The sequence below is a fragment of the Microcaecilia unicolor genome, chromosome 3 (genome assembly GCF_901765095.1).
Source record: "Microcaecilia unicolor chromosome 3, aMicUni1.1, whole genome shotgun sequence".
NCBI lineage: Eukaryota > Metazoa > Chordata > Amphibia > Gymnophiona > Siphonopidae > Microcaecilia > Microcaecilia unicolor.
The window spans coordinates 531592437-531614250 of NC_044033.1; the positions used below are offsets into that span (position 1 = coordinate 531592437).

A 21814-nucleotide genomic window follows, 5' to 3' on the forward strand; every position below is an offset into this window, starting at 1 on the left:
GCAAGATCCCAAAAATGTACAAAACATTTTATACTGCTTATCCCAGAAATAGTGGATTTTCCCCAAGTCCAATTTAATAATGGTCTATGGACTCTTCCTTTAGGAAGCCATCCAAACCTTTTTAAAACTCTGCTAAGCTAACCGCCTTTACCAGAGTTTAATTACACGTTGAGTGAAGAAAACTTTCTCTGATTCGTTTTAAATTTACTACATTGTAGCTTCATCGCATGCCCCCTAGTCCTAGTATTTTTGGAAAGCGTGAACAGACGCTTCACATCTACCCGTTCAACTCCACTCATTATTTTATAGACCTCTATCATATCTCCCCTCAGCCGCCTTTTCTCCAAGCTGAAGAGCCCTAGCCGCTTTAGCCTTTCCTCATAGGGAAGTCGTCCCATCCCCTTTATCATTTTCGTCGCCCTTCTCTGCACCTTTTCTAATTCAGATTCTGGCAGACGGTATATCAAACGCTTGAATAAACATAAACATTTCTTAGTGGAAGGTCTATTAGAGTATACATATAGTCTAGGGACATGCCTTGTAGCATCTTGAAAACCATGATTAAGAACTTAGTGGATTCTAGCCTTCACAGGGAGCAATAAGGGAGTTGTTCTGTGGTATCATGAAGTTTTGAATATCAGGCGTGCGCTGTGTTCTCAGCTATCTGTAATTTTTGAAAGCTCAATTCTATACAGCCTGTATACAATCCGTTACAGTAGTCAATCTGTGATAGCATCAGTGACTGGAACAGAAGGCAAAATGTCATGACTCAAAAGAGGCCCTTAATTCTTCTCAATTTCCAAAGGGTTCTGAAAGTTGTAGTAATGAGCTGTGATATTTGGTCATCAAATGTTACGTTCTGATCTATTACGGCTGCCGGACCTTTTCTCCGCTTGGTCCCGCGCACAGAAAAGTTGCATCAAAAAAAGGCATAACCAAGCAGACTGGCAGCCAGAAACAGCAGCATGTCTATAGCGCTGCCTGCGACTCACTGGTTTTTGAGAATTGCAGGGGACAGATGCTAAACCAGCGGTAGGGGGAGAAAGAGAGAATAAAAGATGCCAGACTCAGGATGGGGGAGAGGGCGGGGACTGCCAGATCTATGGGGGAATGGGGGAGGGAGACATGCCAGATCCATGGGGGGATGGGGGAAACAGATGCCGGACCAGTGGTGGAATGAGGGGAAAGAGAGGAAGAAATGCCAGACCCATTGTTGGGGAGGGGGGAAGAGGGAGGGAGAGAGGGGTGAGGGGGCAGATACCAGATCAGACAGTGAGGGGGAAGAAAGGGGGAGAGATCCCGGACCCAGGTCGGGGAAGTGGAGAGTGAAGGAAAAAGAGAGAGACACTGAGTGAGGGAGGGATAGACAGAAAGATGCTTGACTTCAAGGGTGGGCAGGGAACAGAGAGGGAGAGATGTCCCTGGTGTGGGGGTGCTATAGGAGGGGAGGAAAGATGGGATTCGCTGGACAAGGGATGGGACAGGGACACAGAGAAAAAATGCTGGGCATACAGAGAGTCAAGGGACAGTGCTGGATATGGGGGGGGGGGGGGGCAGGGACATTGAGAAGGCAGATGAGGAACATTGGAGGAGGATAGAGAGAGGGACAAAGAGGAGAGTTGCTGGATAGGACAGATAAGAGACAGAGAGGGAAGATGGGTGGTGGACATAGAGAGAAAAGAAGTGCCAAATGCACAAGGAGACCTGGGCAAGACAGTTAAGAGAAGAAAGAGGAAAGCAGAAACCAGAGACTGGGACCAATATGATTAGAAAAATGAAATGAACAGACAACAAAGGTAGAGAAAAGAATTTTATTTTCTATTTATTGATTAGAATATGTCAGTTTGTGCACCTGCCAGGACTGATTTTAGACATGGGTGGGGCCCCTGAAAAAAAAACTTACTCATTGGCTTTCAATCTCCAACACTGAGGTGGTAAAAAAAAAGCTACACTGCCTTCCACTCAAAGAACGTATCACATTCAAGGTCTGCACTCTGGTTCATTCACGGAGATGCCCTAGCCTACATGTCAGACCTTATTGACTTGCCACCCAGGAACGCTAAAAGATCAGCACGCACATTCCTGAATCTTCACTTCCCCAACTGTAAAGGACTAAAATACAGATTAACACACGTGTCCTGCTTTTTCTACATGAGCACACAGCTGTGAAATGCTTTGCCATTTGACGTGAAAACAATGTGCGACCTAATCAACTTTCGGAAATCACTGAAGATTTACCTCTTCAACAAGACATACCACACAGTGGCGTAGCCAGACCTGACATTTTTGGTGGGCCCAGAGCTAATATGGGTGGGCACTATGTATGTATAGGTGTGAGTATTGTTTCTTGGGATACTCCTAAATAATGCCTTATAATGCACTTGATGATGGATTTTTAATATACAGTCTGGCCAACAGCTGTCCTACATCAACATAAACCTCATACATATTCAGAACCTATGTTGCAAATCTTAACACCACCAATTCTGAACACTCAAATACCAAAAACTGCACCTTTAAAAAGGAAACAGTGAATATATAAAATAGTAATACGTGTCTCATTGAAAAGCCAGACAAGTCAGACTAATGCACAGCACATGCTTGCAGAATCTCAGTCACAGGCAGAACGCAGATCAATCATCATTAATTGTAGAATAAAGGACCAAGAATTTGAAATTGTCCTGTAGCCCTGCATCAGCCCTTCCCTTCCCTTTCTATCTCCCCATTCAGGAATCTGCCCTACACTTCCCTACCCCCCACTCCTCCCAGTGGCCTAGCATCAGCCCTGCCCCCTACCCTGGCATCTGCATTAAATATAAACCCTTTTTATTTTATAAACACATCTGGTGTACTACAGAACCCATCCCCATCCAGAAACCCATTTATATTTAATATTTTTTTTAAACCTGGGTAGTGCAGAGCCCACCCCCACCCAGCAACCCAACAGCAATACAAATAGTAAAAAAAAATTTATGTTACCTGGTCTTGAGCTTCATATAGAAGTCTACTGCCCCGATGATTGTGCACGTGGGAGTCCGGGTTCTAGGAGCACACTCCTCCTCGGTGCGCTGTGTGTCTGCCTGGTGTGGGGGAGACTCAAGTCGTGGCAGACCAGTGTGTATGGGCTGCGGGGGGGGGGGGGGGGGGCAGACAGTGTGCATGCGGATCGAGATAGGCAGTGTGTGTGGTTGGGCTGCGGGGGGACACAGGCGCTGTGTGCATGGGCCTAGAGGACCAGGCGCTATGTGCGCAGGCTACAGAGGTGAGATCAGGCGCTGTGTGCACTGCCGGGGAGATCAGGCGCTGTGTGCGCGGGCCGGAGGAGGGGGCCATCGGGCCATGCGTTTTGTGCACGGGCCGCGGGTCTGGGAGCAGGCTCCAGCTAGCAGCATGCAGCAGCAGATACAGCTGCATACAAGCAGGTCCTGGTTAGGTTACCGATTTCCCGAACACTGCAGCAACAATATAAAAGGCAGGCAGGAAGGCTTCTCTTTGCTTCCTGTCACAGCGCTGGAGGCTTCCACGTGGCTGCATGCTGCAGCCTAACCGGTGCTTAAGAAGATAGGTACCGATTCGCGGATCAGAGAGACAGGTACCGATTGGTGAGTCAAAGAGACTGGGTGGGCCTGACCTGAGATTGGGTGGGCCCAGGCCCACCCGTAGCTACGCCCCTGATACCACAATGAACCATCATAGGAACTGTAACGCGTCACCAGTGGTTTACCAGTGGCATACCAAGGGGGGGGGGCGGTGGGGGCGGTCCGCCCCAGGTGCACGCCGCTGGGAGGGTGCCGCGCACCTGTCGGCTCTTCGTTTTCATGCTCCCTTTGCCCTGGAACAGGTTATTTCCTGTTCCAGGGCAGAGGAAGCATGAAAATGAAGAGCCGGCAGGCGCACGGCACCCCCCCCCCCAGCGGCATGCACCTGGGGAGTTTCTTTCGCCTGGGGGTAGTGTTGCGCTGTTCGGGGGGGGGGGGGGCGCTGCACCCGGGGGGCGGGGTGCATCGGCGATCTGCCCCGGGTGTCAGCCCCCCTAGGAACGCCACTGCCGTTTACCTCATATCCCAAATGTGATCTCTCTATACCTGATTGCTTAATTCTATTACGTTATCCATGTTCTTTATGTAGTACCAATTGTATCTTTTACTCTGGAATGGTGATTGCCATGACAGAACATTGTAAGCCACATTGAGCCTGTGGGATACAAATGCAACAAATAAATAAATAAATAAATCTCCAACTTTGGGATGGGCCATCCTTGGCATTTCTGCTGGTGACAAGAGACAAGAACTTTCAAGTCAATTGATGGTCTTTTTAGAGGAGAAGGAGGAGGCTAAACTGGATAGCTTTCAGGCTGGTTTTGGCCAGGCATAGAGAGAGGCAAGAAAGTGATTTAAAACAGAGATATAAAGGGGGCCTTTGCAGTACAGGTTCTTCTGGAATTAGTCCTCTGTGACAGTGGCTCATCTCCTTTTAACATAGATCAGGAAAGGTGAGTTGTAATGGTACAGAATCAGAACCCCTTCCCTTCCAGGGGCCATGTGGGGGTCCCAAAGGACTCACCACTTTCACTGTTTCTGCATTCTGTGGGTCTAAGTTGCAGTGTTTATGCAAAAACTGTGGAGGACTTGCAGCCCATCTGCATATCCTCAAAGCCATATCCGGGGTGCTCCCAGGTCCACCCTGATGCATTCAGGGCCTTTGCTCCAGGTGCCTAGAGCTTCCATCAGCTGCCTTCCAGGTTCTGTGGAGGACTTGTAGCCCATCTGCATATAAGTATTGCCATACTGGGACAGACCAAAGGTCCATCAAGCCCAGCATCCTGTTTCCAACAGTGGCCAATCCAGGTCACAAATACCTGGCAGAAACCCAAACAATAGCAACATTCCATGTAGAACCCCAAGAGTAGCAAGATTCTAGAATTCTAAAGAATGACAAGATTCCATGCAGAATTTCAAAGTGTATAGCAACATTCCATTTAGAACCCTAAAGAGTAGCACGATTCCATTCATAATCCTAAGTACATAAGTACATAAGTATGGCCATACTGGGACAGACCAAAGGTCCATCAAGCCCAGCATCCTGTTTCCAACAGTGGCCAATCCAGGTCACAAATACCTGGCAAGATCCCAAAACAGTACAAAACATTTTATGCTGCTTATCCTAGAAATAAGCAGCAGATTTTCCCCAAGTCCATTTTAATAATGGTCTATGGACTTTTCCTTTAGAAAGCCATCCAAATACAAGAATATAAAGTAGCTTTATTCGCAGATGACGTCTTGTTGTCCCTGACTAATCCTTTAATTTCACTGCCGAATTTAATGAAAGTGATAGGTGAATACGCTGAAATCTCCGGCTATAAACTTAACGCTAGTAAATCTATCGGCATGGTGGTGGGGGTACCTCCGAGTTTAATGGAGTCATTGAAGGCGTCTTTTACTTTTAAATGGGAGGATAGAGCCTTGGGCTACTTAGGTGTTATGATCTCGAGCAACTTATCTGCACTGTTTGATAATAATTACCAGGCCCTCAGGAGGGAGATACAGAGGGACCTGGACAGATGGTCGACTATGGGTTTATCCTGGTTTGGGCGCATTGCCTCGATTAAAATGAACATCTTGCCCCGATTGTTATACTTATTCCAGGTATTGCCTCTGAAGCTGTCCAGGTCCTTCTTGTCCAGGATTCAAGACTCCTTGATCCGGTTTGTCTGGAACCATAAAAGACCACGGTTGCCCCGAGCAGTGCTATATAAGAGTAAAAAAGAGGGAGGTTTGGGAGTGCCCAATCTCACCTGGTACTATTGGGCAGCACAAGCTAGAGGGGCCATTGACTGGTTTCGAAGGGAAGATCATAAAAGATGGGTGGATATTGAACAAGCCCTGGTTGGATCGCGTGCACTCGGGCATCTCATGTGGTTGCCCAGCAAATATAGAGGAAGGATAGAAAAATTTCCGCCCACAGTCCAGACCACCTTCCACTACTGGGATTGTATGTTTCCGGATCGCCAACCGATTGTATCCGGCTTAGCCCCAATTGTGGATAACCCCTTATTTGAGCCAGGTATAGGTAATAGTGTTTTCTGCAGATGGGCAGCCTCAGGCTTGGATCTGTTGGGGCAATTGCACGTGGGAGAGACTATTTTGCCCTTTGGGAACTTGGTGGAGGATTATAGATGTGGGCCTGGTGACAGGTATGCCTATTCGCAGCTCCACCATTTTCTGAAGTGGCCTGTTTATGGCAGCTGCTTAAAGCGAGATACCCACCCGATGGAGAAGGTATGTGTAGATATTAGGCGCACGCGTGGATTGATATCTTTTCTGTACGATTATCAAATAAGGTGCGCAAAACCATCCATACTACATAGACAGCGGTGGGAGCAAGAACTACAATTTACCCTACCAGAGGCTAGTTGGTTGACACTTGAGAAGCAGATTCGGAAATCTTCAGTGGCGGTGGCTTTGCAAGAAAGCGCTGTTAAGGTATTTTATAGATGGTACTTGACACCGGCTAGGCTACACCATATGAATGCCCAAATATCTCAAAACTGTTGGCGAAATTGTGGCAAGGTAGGAACAGCGGGTCACATTTGGTGGACTTGTCCAAAAGCGCAAGCCTATTGGAGGGGTGTTCGGGCACGTCTTCAGGTATGGATTGGTGGGTCTGTGCAGTGGCATCCCTTGATCTTTCTCTTGGGTGGGCGACCAGAGGGTCTTACGTCAGACCAGTAGCTTCTTGTACGCGCCTCTCTGAATGCTGCCCGGGTGAACCTAGCGCAAAGCTGGAAATCCCTGTTGGTTCCTCCAATGGTGAGATGGATAACTAAGCTCAGATATATTTGTGAAATGGAGAGATTGACGGCTCTGAAGAGAAAAACACTGCCTAAATGGCAGAGAATCTGGGACCCCTTTATGAACAAGTGTTTGGAATAAAGAGAAAATGAATGCATTGGATGGCAGATTGGGAGGATGGAAGGGAGGGTGGGAGGGAGGTGAAGAGCTCGATAAGGGGAGGGGATTAGGATTAATAGAAGGGGACTGTTACTATGTAAAACTAAAAATGTTTGAAGTATACTAAGCTCTGGACATGCTATTGTTATATGGTTGGCTGAACTGTTTGGTACACAATCTCCACTGGATCTGAGGGGGGTAGCAGAATTATATAATCTAGTTGTACTATGCTGAGATGTGTAATGTTTATGTTTGATTAACAATGTTCAATAAAGACTTCTATAAATTAAAAAAAAAGAAAGCCATCCAAATCTTTTTAAAAACCCTCTAAACTAACTACTTTCTCTGGCAACGAATTCCACAGTTTAATTACATGTTGAGTGAAGGAATATTTTCTCTGATTTATGTTAAATTTACTACTTTGTAGCTTCATTGTGTGCCCCCTAGTCCTAGTATTTTTGGAAAGAGTAAACGATTCACTTCTACTCGTTCCACTGCACTCATTATTTTATAGACCTCTATCATATCTCCCCTCAGCCGCCTTTTCTTCAAGCTGAAAAGCCCAAGCTGCTTTAGCCTTTCCTCATAGGGAAGTCGTCCCATCCCCTTTATCATTTTCATTGCCCTTCTCTGTACATTTTCTAATTCTACTTTGAGATGCAGTGACTAAAACTGCACACAGTACTCAAGGTGCGGTTGCACCATGGAGCGATATAAAGGCATTATAACATCCTCGTTTTTATTTTCCATTCCTTTCCTAATAATACCTAACATTCTATTTGCTTTCTTTGCCACCGCAGCACACTGAGCAGAAGGTTTCAACGTATCATCAGCAATGACTCCTAGATCCTTCTCCTGGTCAGTGACTCCTAATGCGGAACCTTGCATCACTTAGCTATAGTTTGGGTTCCTCTTTCCCACATGCATCACTTTGCACTTGCTCACGTTAAACTTCATCTGCCATTTGGATGCCCAGTCTCTCACTCTCGTAAGGTCAACTTGCAATTTTTCACAATCCTCTTGCGATTTAACAACTTTGATTAACTTTGTGTTGTTGGCAAATTTAATTACCTCACTAGTTATTCCCATAAGTACATAAGTACATAAGTAATGCCATACTGGGAAAAGACCAAGGGTCCATCGAGCCCAGCATCCTGTCCACGACAGCGGCCAATCCAGGCCAAGGGCACCTGGCAAGCTTCCCAAACGTACAAACATTCTATACATGTTATTCCTGGAATTTTGGATTTTTCCAAGTCCGTTTAGTAGCGGTTTATGGACTTGTCCTTTAGGAAACCGTCCAACCCCTTTTTAAACTCTGCTAAGCTAACCGCCTTCACCACTTTCTCCGGCAACGAATTCCAGAGTTTAATTACACGTTGGGTGAAGAAAAACTTTCTCCGATTTGTTTTAAATTTACTACACTGTAGTTTCATCGCATGCCCCCTAGTCCTAGTATTTTTGGAAAGCGTGAACAGACGCTTCACATCCACCTGTTCCACTCCACTCATTATTTTATATACCTCTATCATGTCTCCCCTCAGCCGTCTCTTCTCCAAGCTGTATAGCCCTAGCCTCCTTAGTCTTTCTTCATAGGGAAGTCGTCCCATCCCCGCTATCATTTTAGTCGCCCTTCGCTGCACCTTTTCCAATTCTACTATATCTTTCTTGAGATGCGGCGACCAGAATTGAACACAATACTCAAGGTGCGGTCGCACCATGGAGCGATACAACGGCATTATAACATCCTCACACCTGTTTTCCATACCTTTCCTAATAATACCCAACATTCTATTCGCTTTCTTAGCCGCAGCAGCACACTGAGCAGAAGGTTTCAGTGTGTTATCGACGACGACACCCAGATCCCTTTCTTGGTCCGTAACTCCTAACGTGGAACCTTGCATGACGTAGCTATAATTCGGGTTCTTTTTTCCCACATGCATCACCTTGCACTTGCTCACATTAAACATCATCTGCCATTTAGCCGCTCAGTCTCCCAGTCTCGTAAGGTCCTCTTGTAATTTTTCACAATCCTGTCGCGATTTAACGACTTTGAATAACTTTGTGTCATCAGCAAATTTAATTACCTCGCTAGTTACTCCCATCTCTAAATCATTTATAAATATATTAAAAAGCAGCGGTCCTAGCACGGACCCCTGAGGAACCCCACTAACTACCCTTCTCCATTGTGAATACTGCCCATTTAACCCCACTCTCTGTTTCCTATCCTTCAACCAGTTTTTAATCCACAATAGGACATTTCCTCCTATCCCATGACCCTCCAATTTCCTCTGTAGCCTTTCATGAGGTACCTTGTCAAACGCCTTTTGAAAATCCAGATACACAATATCAACCGACTCCCCTTTGTCCACATGTTTGTTCACTCCTTCAAAGAATTGAAGTAAATTGGTCAGGCAAGATTTCCCCACACAAAAGCCATGCTGACTTGGTCTCAGTAATCCATGTCCTCGGATGTGCTCTGTAATTTTGTTTTTAATAATAGCCTCTACCATTTTCCCAGGCACCGACGTCAGACTCACCGGTCTATAATTTCCCGGATCTCCCCTGGAGCCTTTTTTAAAAATGGGCGTTACATTGGCCACCCTCCAATCTTCCGGTACCACGCTCGATTTTAAGGATAAGTTGCATATCACTAGCAGTAGCTCCGCAAGCTCGTTTTTCAGTTCTATCAGTACTCTAGGATGAATACCATCCGGTCCAGGAGATTTGCTACTCTTCAGTTTGCCGAACTGCCCCATTACGTCCTCCAGGTTTACCGTGAAGTCAGTAAGTTTCTCCGACTCGTCTGCTTGAAATACCATTTCCGACACCGGTATCCCACCCAAATCTTCCTCGGTGAAGACCGAAGCAAAGAATTCATTCAGTCTCTCCGCTACGTCTTTGTCTTCCTTGATCGCCCCTTTTACCCCTCGGTCATCCAGCGGCCCAACCGATTTTTTTGCCGGCTTCCTGCTTTTAATATACCGAAAAAATTTTTTACTATGTTTTTTTGCCTCTAATGCTATCTTTTTTTCATACTCCCTCTTGGCCTTCTTAATCTGTGCCTTGCATTTGTTTTGACACTCCTTATGCTGTTTCTTGTTATTTTCAGACGGTTCCTTCTTCCATTTTCTGAAGGTGTTTCTTTTAGCCCTAATAGCTTCCTTCACCTCACTTTTCAACCAGGCCGGGTGTCTTTTGGACTTCCGTCTTTCTTTTCTAATTTGCGGAATATGTATGGCCTGGGCCTCCAGGATGGTATTTTTGAACAGCGTCCACGCCTGTTGTACAGTTTTTACTCTCTCAGTTGCCCCCCTAAGTTTTTTTTTACCGTTCTTCTCATTTTATCATAGTCTCCTTTTTTAAAGTTAAACGCTAACGTATTTGACTTTCTGTGTACAGTTACTTCAAGGTCGATGTCAAAACTGATCATCTATAAATATGTAAAAAGCAGCGGTCCCAGTACAGACCCCTGGGGAACCCCACTAACTACCCTTCTCCATTGAGAATAATGACCATTTAACCCTACTCTCTGTTTTCTATTTTTTAACCAGTTTTTAATCCACAATAGAACACTACCTCCTATCCCATGACTCTCCAATTTCCTCTGGAGTCTTTCATGAGGTACTTTGTCAAATGCCTTTTGAAAATCCAGATACACAATATCGCCCGGCTCACCTTTATCCACGTTTGGTCACTCCTTCAAGATTTCCCGTCACTAAATCCATGTTGGCTTTGTCTCATTAGTCCATGCTTATGCATATGCTCTGTAATTTTTTTCTTTATAGTAGTCTCTGCCATTTTGCCCGGCACTGACGTCAGGCTCACCTCTGGAACCCTTTTTAAAAATCGATGTTACATTTGTCACCCTCCAATCTTCTGGTACCATGCTTGATTTTAAAGATAAATTACATAGTACTAACAATAGTTCTACAAGTTCATTTTTCAATTCTATCAATACCCTGGGATGTATACCATTTGGTCCTGGTGATTTGCTACTCTTCAATTTGTCAAATTCAGTTTCTCTGGCACCGGTATGTCTCCCACATCTTCCTCAGTGAAGACCGAAGCCAAGAACTCATTTAATCTCTCCACTATGGCCATGTATTCCCTGAGTACCCCTTTTCCCCATGTTTATCTAGTTGTCCAACTGATTGTTTTGCTGGCGTCTTGCTTTAATATAACTAAAAAAGTTTTTACTATGATTTTTACCTCCAATGCAATCTTCTTTTCAAAGTCTCTCTTTGCCTTCCTTATCAACGCTTTGCATTTGACTTGACATTCCTTATGCTGTTTCCTATTATTTTCAGTTGGAAACTTCTTCCATTTTCTGAAGGATTTTCTTTAGCTCTAATAGCTTCCTTCACCTTATTTATTAAACATGTCAGCTGTCGTTTGGTCTTCCTTCCTCCTTTTTAATACACTAAATATATTTGGCCTGGGCTTCCAGGATAGTATTTTAGAATAGCATCCATGCCTGATGTAAATTTTTGACCTTCGCAGCTGCTCCTCTAAGGTTTTTTTTCACCATTCTTCTCATTTTATCATAGTCTCCTTTTTGAAATTTAAATGCTTATTGGATTTCCTGTGTGAACTTACTCCGGAGCTTATATCCGATCTGATCATATTATGATCACTGTTATCAAGAGGCCCCAGCACCATTACCTACTACTACTACTACTACTTGACATTTCTAAAGCGCTACTAGGGTTACGCAGCGCTGTACAATTTAACATAGAAGGACAAAAAAAAAAAAATCTAAAGGACAAATGTACAGTCAGTCAAATAGGGGTAGTCTAGATTTCCTGAAAGGTATAAAGGTTAGGTGCCGAAAGCAACATTGAAGAGGTGGGCTTTGAGCAAGGATTTGAAGATGGGTAGGTAGGGAGGGGGCTTGGCGTAAGGGCTCAGGAAGTTTATTCCAAGCATAGGGTGAGGCGAGGCAGAATGAGCGGAGCCTGGAGTTGGCGGTGTTGGAGAAGGGTACCGAGAGGAGGGATTTGTCCTGTGAGCGGAGGTTACGGGTGGGAACGTAAGGGGAGATGAGGGTAGAGAGGTAGTGAGGGGCAGCAGACTGAGTGCATTTGTAGGTAAGAAGGAGAAGCTTGAATTGAATGCGGTATCTGATTGGGAGCCAGTGAAGTGACCTGAGGAGAGGGGTGATATGAGTATATCGGTTGAGGCGGAATATACCTCCTGCACCAGATCATTCACTCCACTAAGAACTAGGTTTAGAATCCTTCAGCCCCTGCCTCCTTTTCTTCCTTTTCTGAAATCACTGAAGAGGAAACTGCACATTGTCTTTCCTCCTCAAAACTATCTGTTCCTCCGATCCTATTCCCACCCATCTACTTAGCACTATCTCTCCTACTGTCATCCCTTTTATATGTCATATCCTCAATCTTTCACTTTCCACTGCGACTGTTCTTGATGCCTTCAAACATGCTGTAGTTACATCACTCCTCAAAAAACATTCATTGAACCCTACCTGTCCTTCCAACTATCGCCCCATCTCCCTCCTCCCTTTGCTATCCAAGATACTTGAACGTGCTGTTCACTGCCGTTGCCTTAACTTTCTTTTAGCTCAAGCTATTCTTGATTCACTTCAATCTGGCTTTCGCCCTCTACATTCAACTGAAACATCCCTTACTGAAGTCTCCAATGACCTCTTCCTGGCCAGATCCAGAGGTCTCTATTCTATCCTCATCCTTCTCGATCTATCTGCTGCTTTTGACACTGTTGATCACCGCCTACTCCTTGACACACTTGTTCTTGTTCTTTCCTGGTTCTCTTCTTATCTCTCCCATCGTACTTTTCGTGTATACTCTGGTGGATCCTCCTTCACTTCTATCCCACTATCAGTTGATGTACCTCAGGGATCTGTCCTGGGACCTCTTCTTTTCTCCATCTATACTTCTTCCCTTGGTACTCTGATCTCATCCCATGGTTTTCAGTATCACCTTTACGCTGATGACTCCCAGATCTACCTCTCCACACCAGAAATTTCAGCAAGAATCCAAGTCCAAGCATACCTGTCTGACATTGCTGCCTAAGTACCTCTCCTTTCTTATCTCTCCCTACACTCCTCCCCGGGAACTACATTCATTAGGAAAATCTCTCTGATCTGTACCCTTCTCCTCCACTGCTAACTCTAGACTCCGTTCCTTTTACCTTGCTGCACCATATGCCTGGAATAGAATTCCTGAGCCAGTATGTCAAGCTCCACTTCTGGCCATCTTCAAATCTAGCCTAAAAGCCCACCTTTTTGATGCTGCTTTTAACTCCTCACCCCTATTCACTTGTTCAGTACCCATGTCTGTTTATCCCTTATTTGTCCTGTTTGTCTATCCTGATTAGATTGTAAGCTCTGACGAGGAGGGACTGTCTCTTCATGTCCAAGTGCTGCGTATGTCTAGTAGCGCTGTAGAAATGATAAGTAGTAGTTGTAGTGGATTAATTTCTGGGGAACGGCCTGGAAAGCAGTTCTGTCACTTCTTTTCAGACTCCAGAGCAGCAGGGGTGCTCAGCTCCAGTCCCTTCCTTCCAGGTAGCCGGCCATGGAACACGTTTCTGGTAGCTAATTAATCTTAACAAAAGTATCTGTGCTTTTGAAAAAGGGTGGAGGGTTCATTAGAACTTGTGTTCCATGATGGTTCTCAGTGCTTAATGCCGCTTTGAATCCTTTTATGGAATTTAGCGGAATATAAGATTGAAATAGAAATAGAGAGATTTGGGGGGTGATTTTCTGGTGTTCTACATTTTGATATACGTTTGCATTTTTCTTTTTATTATGTTTTGGTTTTTTTTTATTTATAGATTGTACAGGACTTCGGACAACCTCTTTGAGACTAGGAAATGGTCTAAAAGTCTAAACATAAATGAATCCTGCTCAGAAGGAATGGATCCTAAGGAGCTTAGCTGAGATTGGGTGGCAAAGCCGGTGGCGGGAGACGGAGATGGTGCTGGGCAGACTTATACGGTCTGTGCCAGAGCTGGTGGTGGGAGGCGGTGCTGGTGGTTGGGAGGCGGGGATAGTGCTGGGCAGACTTATACGGTCTGTGCCAGAACCGGTGGTGGGAGGCGGGGCTGGTGGTTGGGAGGCGGGGATAGTGCTGGGCAGACTTATACGGTCTGTGCCAGAGCTGGTGGTGGGAGGCGGTGCTGGTGGTTGGGAGGCGGGGATAGTGCTGGGCAGACTTATACGGTCTGTGCCAGAGCCGGTGGTGGGAGGCGGGGCTGGTGGTTGGGAGGCGGGGATAGTGCTGAGCAGACTTATATGGTCTGTGCCAGAGCTGGTGGTGGGAGGCGGTGCTGGTGGTTGGGAGGCGGGGATAGTGCTGGGCAGACTTATACGGTCTGTGCCAGAGCCGGTGGTTGGGAAGAGGGGCTGGTGGTTGGGAGGCAGGGATAGTGCTGAGCAGACTTATACGTTCTGTGCCAGAGCCGGTGGTGGGAGTCGGGGCTGGTGGTTGGGAGGCGGGGATAGTGCTGGGCAGACTTATACGGTCTGTGCCCTGAAAAGGACAGGTACAAATCAAGGTAAGGTATACACATGAGTTTATCTTGTTGGGCAGACTGGATGGACCGTGCAGGTCTTTTTCTGCCGTCATCTACTATGTTACTATGTTACTATGAATGGAAAGGGATGGGACAGTAGCATGAAATAATTCCTCTTGGAGTTATGAGGGCAAATTTTAAATCTGTTTTGAAAATTAAGTACAAAACGTTCTGTCTGAGCCCCACTGAAGCACTGTTACAGTTCCCCAACCCAGGACCCACTGTATGACTTAACTATTCGACACTAAAAAGCAGACTTACTGCCTGAGTGCCATTCTCTACCTTATACGGGACAGTCTGTATTCTTATGCTATTAGTTCAGAAGCATCTCAGACCTCTGAGCCCCTCTGTATGAGAACGAAGAATCCCAGTCTAGCTATTGAAATAAGAAAGCGACGTTGTAAAACCACAGAAATCGCAACTTACGCAGTTCTTCTGGTAAATTACTCATTCTCAATGTTCCCTTGAAAGATCCGGGACCAGCAGGGACGGGGTTCGGGAGACAGTGACAGGGCTGGCTGTGCTGCCTGCACACCTGCAGGGGGTCTGCCATACTGGGGATGCGTTTCTGCTGTTGATTCCTGGAGAGAAGCAAACCAGTGACAATTAGGATACGCAGTGACATAAGGTGCTGCGCAGACGGAGCACGGGTATAACCAAATGTGGTATTTTAGATGGGCACAAAATCCCCCCCCTCCCCAACTCAATAAATACCTGAACTGGCAAGGATCTCAAGCTCCGCCAGCTGAAGACGGCAGCTGGAACACGCCCATACTACTCCCTATGTCATGTGGTGCCACCACCGCCACCACCCCCACCCCCATGCATGTGCAAAAACTGAGCATGTGAGGAAGGAGGGCTGGTACAGTAGCAGCACATAGAGAGTATTATTTAATTCTGGCATTTATAATCTTCTTCAACCTCAAGTTCAAGGTGGAGAACAATTACACTGTATGAACAGATGCTTTCTCTGTCCCTAAGAGCTCACAACCTAAGTTTTTGTACATGCAACGGAGGGTTAAGTGACTTGCCCAAGGTCACAAGGAGCTGCAATGGGACTCAAACCCAGTTCTCCAGGATTAATGTCCACTGCACTAACCACTAGGCTATTCTTCCACTAGCAACATTCCATGTAGAATCTCAAATAGTAGCAACAGAATCTCAAATAGTAGCAACATTCCATGTTCCAGGGATTCCAGAATCTTGCTATTCCTTGGGGTTCTACATGGAATGTTGCTACTCTTTGAGATTGTTAATGAGACTTGACATACTGCCTTTCTGTGGTTTTTGCAACTACATTCAAAGTGGTTTACACAGTATATACAGGTACTTATTTTGCACCTGGGGCAATGGAGGGTTAAGTGACTTGCCCAAGGTCACAAGGAGTTGTAGTGGGAACTGAACCCAGGATGCCAGGATCCAAGTTTGCTCCACTAACCGTTAGGCCCCTCACAGGATGGGAATGTTCTGCCCGCGGGCTGCAGAGCACAGGACTGTTCCAGCTGCTGGAAGAGGCCCCCTGCAGCTGGCAGGCCTTGGGGTTTCCCCACCAGTCTTAAAAAGGGTTCCACGATTTTTGGTGGGTCCTAACCCAAAGTGGGTGGGCGCAACCATGTCTACGCCACTGAGATGGAGGGAGAGTCATCAGTGTAGGGTGTGGTGGTGCTTAGTCAGTTTTATCAAACAGTGGAAGAAAGAGAATGTGAATGCCTTTATTTGGTTACTGAACCCTTTACTAGGCACGCTGTCAGCTGTTTGTCCCCCTGGAAAGACGGGAGGTGTCAATTCTCTCCCAGGATCCCCCTCAGTCTCTGCATCTCTACCTATCCTGAGTAGATGCAGATTCAGCACAGACACAACATCCGTGCAGGACTCATAAATAGTGGAGGAACATTTCCTGAGGATCAGATGCCCTGCTTTAACATACAGGATAAACCCGTGGAGAGTAATTTTACAATGGACAGAAATAGTGGATGGATTGAAAGCCGTATTTTATGAATCACAGACTCAAGAATCACAGACTGAAGAAAAATGTCAGGAAGTATTTTTTCATGGAGAGGGTGGTGGATATTTGGAATGCCCTCCCGCGGGTGGTGGTGGAGATGAAAACGGTAACGGAATTCAAACATGCGTGGGATAAACATAAAGGAATCCTGTTCGGAAGGAAGGGATCCTCAGGAGCTTAGCCAAGATTGGGTGGCAGAGCCGGTGGTGGGGGCGGGGCTGGCGGTTGGGAGGCGGGGCTAATGCTGGGCAGACTTCTACGGTCTGTGCCCTGAAAATGGCAGATACTAATCAAGGTCAGGTATACACAAAAAGTAGCACATATGAGTTTATCTTGTTGGGCAGACTGGATGGACCGTGCAGGTCTTTTTCTGCTGTCATCTACTATGTTACTATGAATCACAGGCTCAATGTTATCTGGATAACAGCACCGGGTCTGGGATATTCCTGATAGTAATTATGAAGGGTGAGGTGAGAGAATCAGGTGGACCTGAAACTGATTTGGATAGTGACAACATTCATTCTGGTGAGCGTAGCCGCCGAGAGGGGGGGCAGGGGGGGCACAATTCCCCGGGCCCGGGCCTCCAAGGGAGGGAGGGAAGGAGGGCCGAAGGGAGGCGTTCTGCTGCCTGCAGTGCTGCTTTCACAGAGGTGAGTGCGATTTCAATGCAGGGGGCCCGGTCCGGTGGCGAACGGAGGGGGGGAGCGGCGGCAGCAACCTCAGGGAGGGAGGGAGCAGTGGCTGCGGTGACCTCGGGGGGGGGGTGGAGGGGGGGAGCGGTGGCGACCCTGGGGGTGGCAGGGTGGCAGGGGCGGGGCCCCGGGGGCGGCCTTGCCCCAGGCCCGGCCCAGTCTCTCTGCGGCCTGCTGGTGAGACCTCTTTTAGAATATTGTGTACAAGTCTGGAGATGCACCTTCAAAAAGATATAAACAGGATGGAGTTGGTCCAGAAGGCGGCTACTGAAATGGTCAGTGGTCTTTATCATAAAGCGAATGGGGACAGGTTTAAAGATCTCAATATGTTCACTTTGGAAGAAAAATGGGAGAGCGGAGATATGACGGAGATGTTTAAATATCTACTTGGCATAAATACACAAGAGGTGAGTTTCTTTCAACTGAAAGGAAGCTGTGGAACGAGGGGGCATAGGATGAAGGTGAAAGGGGACGGAAGTAACCTGAGGAAATACTTCCTCGCGGAAAGGGTGGTGAATTCGAGGAAGTGGTAGAGACAAAAACAGTATCTGAATTCAAGAGAGCTTGGGACAAGTACAGAGGATCTGTACTGGAGTGATAAGGACAGAAGATGGCGTGGATGGGCAGACTGGATAGGCCACATGGTCTTTATCTGTGGATATCTTAGGATAGACAGAAGGCTGTCCTGTGTTGTTACCCAGATAGCAGACTGAATATTTCCACTGACTGGATAAATTCCAGCGGCAGTGGCACTGAATATGCAGATTTCTTTTTATCGTCACACTCAGCATTTAAAAAAAAAAAAAAAAAAACCTCCCAGTGGCAGGTGAATATTAACTTGTCCACGCTCCATCCAGACTCCACACCAGAAGAATGCCTAAATTCACATGAGATAACAGGGATAACCAGTGGGGGAATTTTATAAAACCATTTCACATACATAAAACATGGGAAATGTTCATAAAATTACTCCCATAGGGGCTGATAATCAGAAGATTTCTCCCGGTAAGTTTGGGAATTACCCCCAACGAGTTGGTGATTCAGGTATGGGGCGTGGGATCATTTTAGGATGAGAGTTCTGGGCACTGTCTCACTGTCCAGCTAAACCTCACAGGACAGCTAGGTCAAGCCAGGGGTGGCCTAAAATGAACCAGATGTCTTTAACCAATTATATTCAGCACCTGGATAAAAATAACTCCATAAAGGTACCTGGTTAACTTTGTTGCTCACCACCTCAGACTGACCTTACTAGGAGGGAGAACACCACAGAGGAAAGAAGGGAGCAAGAACTGTCAGACTGAGAGTCCTTTCCTGCTAAAATGTTCTGTGGAAAACATGACGGTGAGAGGGTAAGTCTGCAGTTTGCTTGCATTCTTGTAACGATGGGCTCTTTCAGAACTGTTCTGGGTACTTGGTCTATGGCCAAGGAAGTGTCTCTTTTACAGGATATGGAACAGGGCTGTTGTCTCACAGTGAGAGCAGTTTATAGTTTAGTTTATTTCATTTGCATTCTCTAAAACATTACAACATAAGACAGGAATCAGAGAATAAACCATTTTAGCAGTCATCAGTACAGCATCAGATATTAGTTGCAAGTCATGGAAAAATAATAACACACTTACAGAATCTAATATCAGTAGCTTTGGTAGTGATAAGCAATCAGACTAATTAGATAAAGAACAGCTGTAAAGAGAAGAAAGAAAATGAAAGAGAGAGAAACCACTAACAGGAAATATCATGGCGGTAGCCGTAGCTAGAAGGTTGTTAGGCTGTATAGAGAGAGGTGTGACCAGCAGAAGAAAGGGTGTGTTGATGCCTCTGTATAAGTCGTTGGTGAGGCCCCACCTGGAGTATTGTGTTCAGTTTTGGAGGCCGTACCTTGCGAAGGATGTGAAAAGAATTGAAGCGGTGCAAAGAAAAGCTAGGAGAATGGTATGGGATTTGCATTACAAGACGTATGAGGAGAGACTTGCTGAACTAAACATGTATACTCTGGAGGAAAGGAGAAACAGGGGTGATATGATACAGACGTTCAAATATTTGAAAGGTATTAATCCGCAAACAAACCTTTTCGGGAGATGGGAAGATGGTAGAACGAGAGGACATGAAATGAGATTGAAGGGGGGCAGACTCAAGAAAAATGTCAGGAAGTATTTTTTCACGGAGAGAGTAGTGGATGCTTGGACTGCCCTCCCGCAGGAGGTGGTGGAAATGAAAACGGTAACAGAATTCAAACATGCGTGGGATAAGCATAAAGGAATCCTGTGCCGAAGGAATGGATCCTCAGGAGCTTAGTCGAGATTGGGAGGCGGGGCTGGTGGTTGGGAGGCGGGGATAGTGCTGGGCAGACTTATACAATCTGTGCCAGAGCCGGTGGTTGGGAGGCGGGGCTGGTGGTTGGGAGGCGGGGATAGTGCTGGGCAGACTTATACGGTCTGTGCCAGAGCCAGTGGTGGGAGGCGGGGCTGGTGGTTTGGAGGCGGGGATAGTGCTGGGCAGACTTATACGGTCTGTGCCCTGAAGAGCACAGGTACAAATCAAAGTAGGGTATACACAAAAAGTAGCAAATATGAGTTATCTTGTTGGGCAGACTGGATGGACCGTGCAGGTCTTTTTCTGCCATCATCTACTATGTTACTATGTTTATCATGGATCCTGAAGGGAAAAAAATATAAAGAGAAAAGAGAATACTACATAGTTATCTGTTATAAAGAAATAGTTCTTACCTGAAACAAGCCGAAACAGACAAAGGAAATTATGGAAAAATAATTCTGCATTCCAGCAAAGACCAATAGCCACATACAGAAAAGAAAGATGGGGGATGGGAAGTAGTGCAGCAATACCTGAAGTAGGACAGTAGCTTAAATGCATAAGATCACAGCGGTTTACAGTATAAAAATGAAAGACTTTCTATGTTTGATGCTCACAGGCATTGCTGCCGTCTCTTGACTGTAATGTCTGTATGTAATGTCTGTATGTGATTGTAAGTGTGGAACGATACCTCTCATGTCAGAAAGAGGATACTCACAGAAAAGCCTCGGGTATTTGTGATACATCTTCTAACCCATTCCTCCTGCCACCGGGTGCAGGATATTTGGGAAACATTTGTTGCTGTGGGTGGAGGTAAGATGCAGCATCTTCAGGCAAGGCCTGGGATGAAGGCAGTAACTGTTGATAAGCTCTCTGGATACCACAAGTCTTGTCATCTGAGAAAAAACAAACCAAAATAAAGACTACAGACGCTATTAACAAGAAAGGGAAGCACGCAGAAGCATGCATTAGAGAGTGCTTTCCGACACAGAATGCAGGAGGGGTGGGTGCTTGGGAAGGAATGGGGATGTAGGTAGGAGGTACGGGGAACGAGGGAGTTTCCATGGATAGATAGGGTGTGCGTATATGGGAGTTGTGTGGATGTATTGTGGGTGTGTGGTTGTGTGTGGTGGGTGTTGGGGTATAGATGTGTGGTGATAGGAGGGTATGTGTGGGTGAGTGTTTAGGGATCTGGGGGATACGCATGTCTGGTTTTTCTGCAGGGGGTGTGTGTGAGTGTGTTAGGTGATTGGATATGTATTGACAGCTGGGGTGCGTAACCGTGGGTGTCTGTGTGGTGTGGATGTGAGAGGGCATATATCTGTGTGGAGTGTGTGGGTGCAACTTTGGAAGTGTGAAGGAGGTAAATCTGACCCCGCAAAACTTTGGTCAAACAAACAACTTGGTAATTTACTTTCCTCTCATCCATCTACTAACAACACTTGCAAAACTTGCACCACTTACAAACAAATCCCAACCACAAAAGAAGTTATCTCCATGGTGGGCTGGGTGGGCCCGGGCCCACCCACTTTGGGCTCAGGCCCACCCAATAGCAGCACACCTATGAAGTGGCTGGCAGGGATCCCCAAGCCCTACCAGCCAAAAATTCCCAACAGCTGTCCCTCCTGCATACCTTGTAAATAGCAGATCTTCGCCTGCAGCGAGCAGCGACTGATACATGCTGTTTGCACCGGTCCTACAGCCTTCCCTCTGATATGTTCCCGCCTATGCAGAAACAGGAAGTTGCATCAGAGGAAAGGCTGTGGGGCCAACATGAGCAGTGTGTATTAGTTGCTGCTCGCTGATGGTGAAAATCTTCTACTTAAAAGGTATGCGGGGGAGGAGGGATGTTTGAGAGACCATACGGCATGCAGGCTAGAGAGGGAGAGACCAAATCACTCGTGGGACAGGGCAGAGTTCTTCTGCCCACCCATGTTGGGCCCAGGCCCACCCAAAATTGGGTGCCTGGCTACGCCCCTGGGTTTAACGAAGACCTCCTACAAATGAAACGTAAGTGTAGAAGACAAGAAAGAATTTGGATCAAAAACAAATTCAATGAAAAATGGACTAATTGGAAAAACTCCTAAAATCATACAAGAGCGTGATTATCAAAGTAAAAACCACTTACTGTTCAAAACTTATAAGCAAAAAAATAGTTAATCCACGAAAACTTTACACACTAGTAAATAAGCTATTGAATACTTAACCTGTAACTACTATAAATAAACCCTTTCCAACAGCTGATTAATTGGCGTCATATTTCAATCAGAAAAAAACTAAAATCAGACAAGAACAAAATA

At 46.1% G+C, this 21814-nt stretch overlaps 1 protein-coding gene across 1 annotated transcript in view; it reads right to left on the bottom strand.

Moving 5' to 3' along the window:
• Positions 1-21814, bottom strand: part of TRAF3IP2 (TRAF3 interacting protein 2) — a 55619-nt gene that overhangs the window by 13133 nt on the left and 20672 nt on the right. The window contains exons 3-4 of the mRNA XM_030199219.1: positions 20233-20410; positions 14934-15088 (exon numbers count right to left, since the gene is read on the bottom strand). Of these exons, the coding sequence (XP_030055079.1) occupies positions 14934-15088; positions 20233-20410 (333 nt within the window). The remainder of the gene's footprint in view (positions 1-14933; positions 15089-20232; positions 20411-21814) is intronic.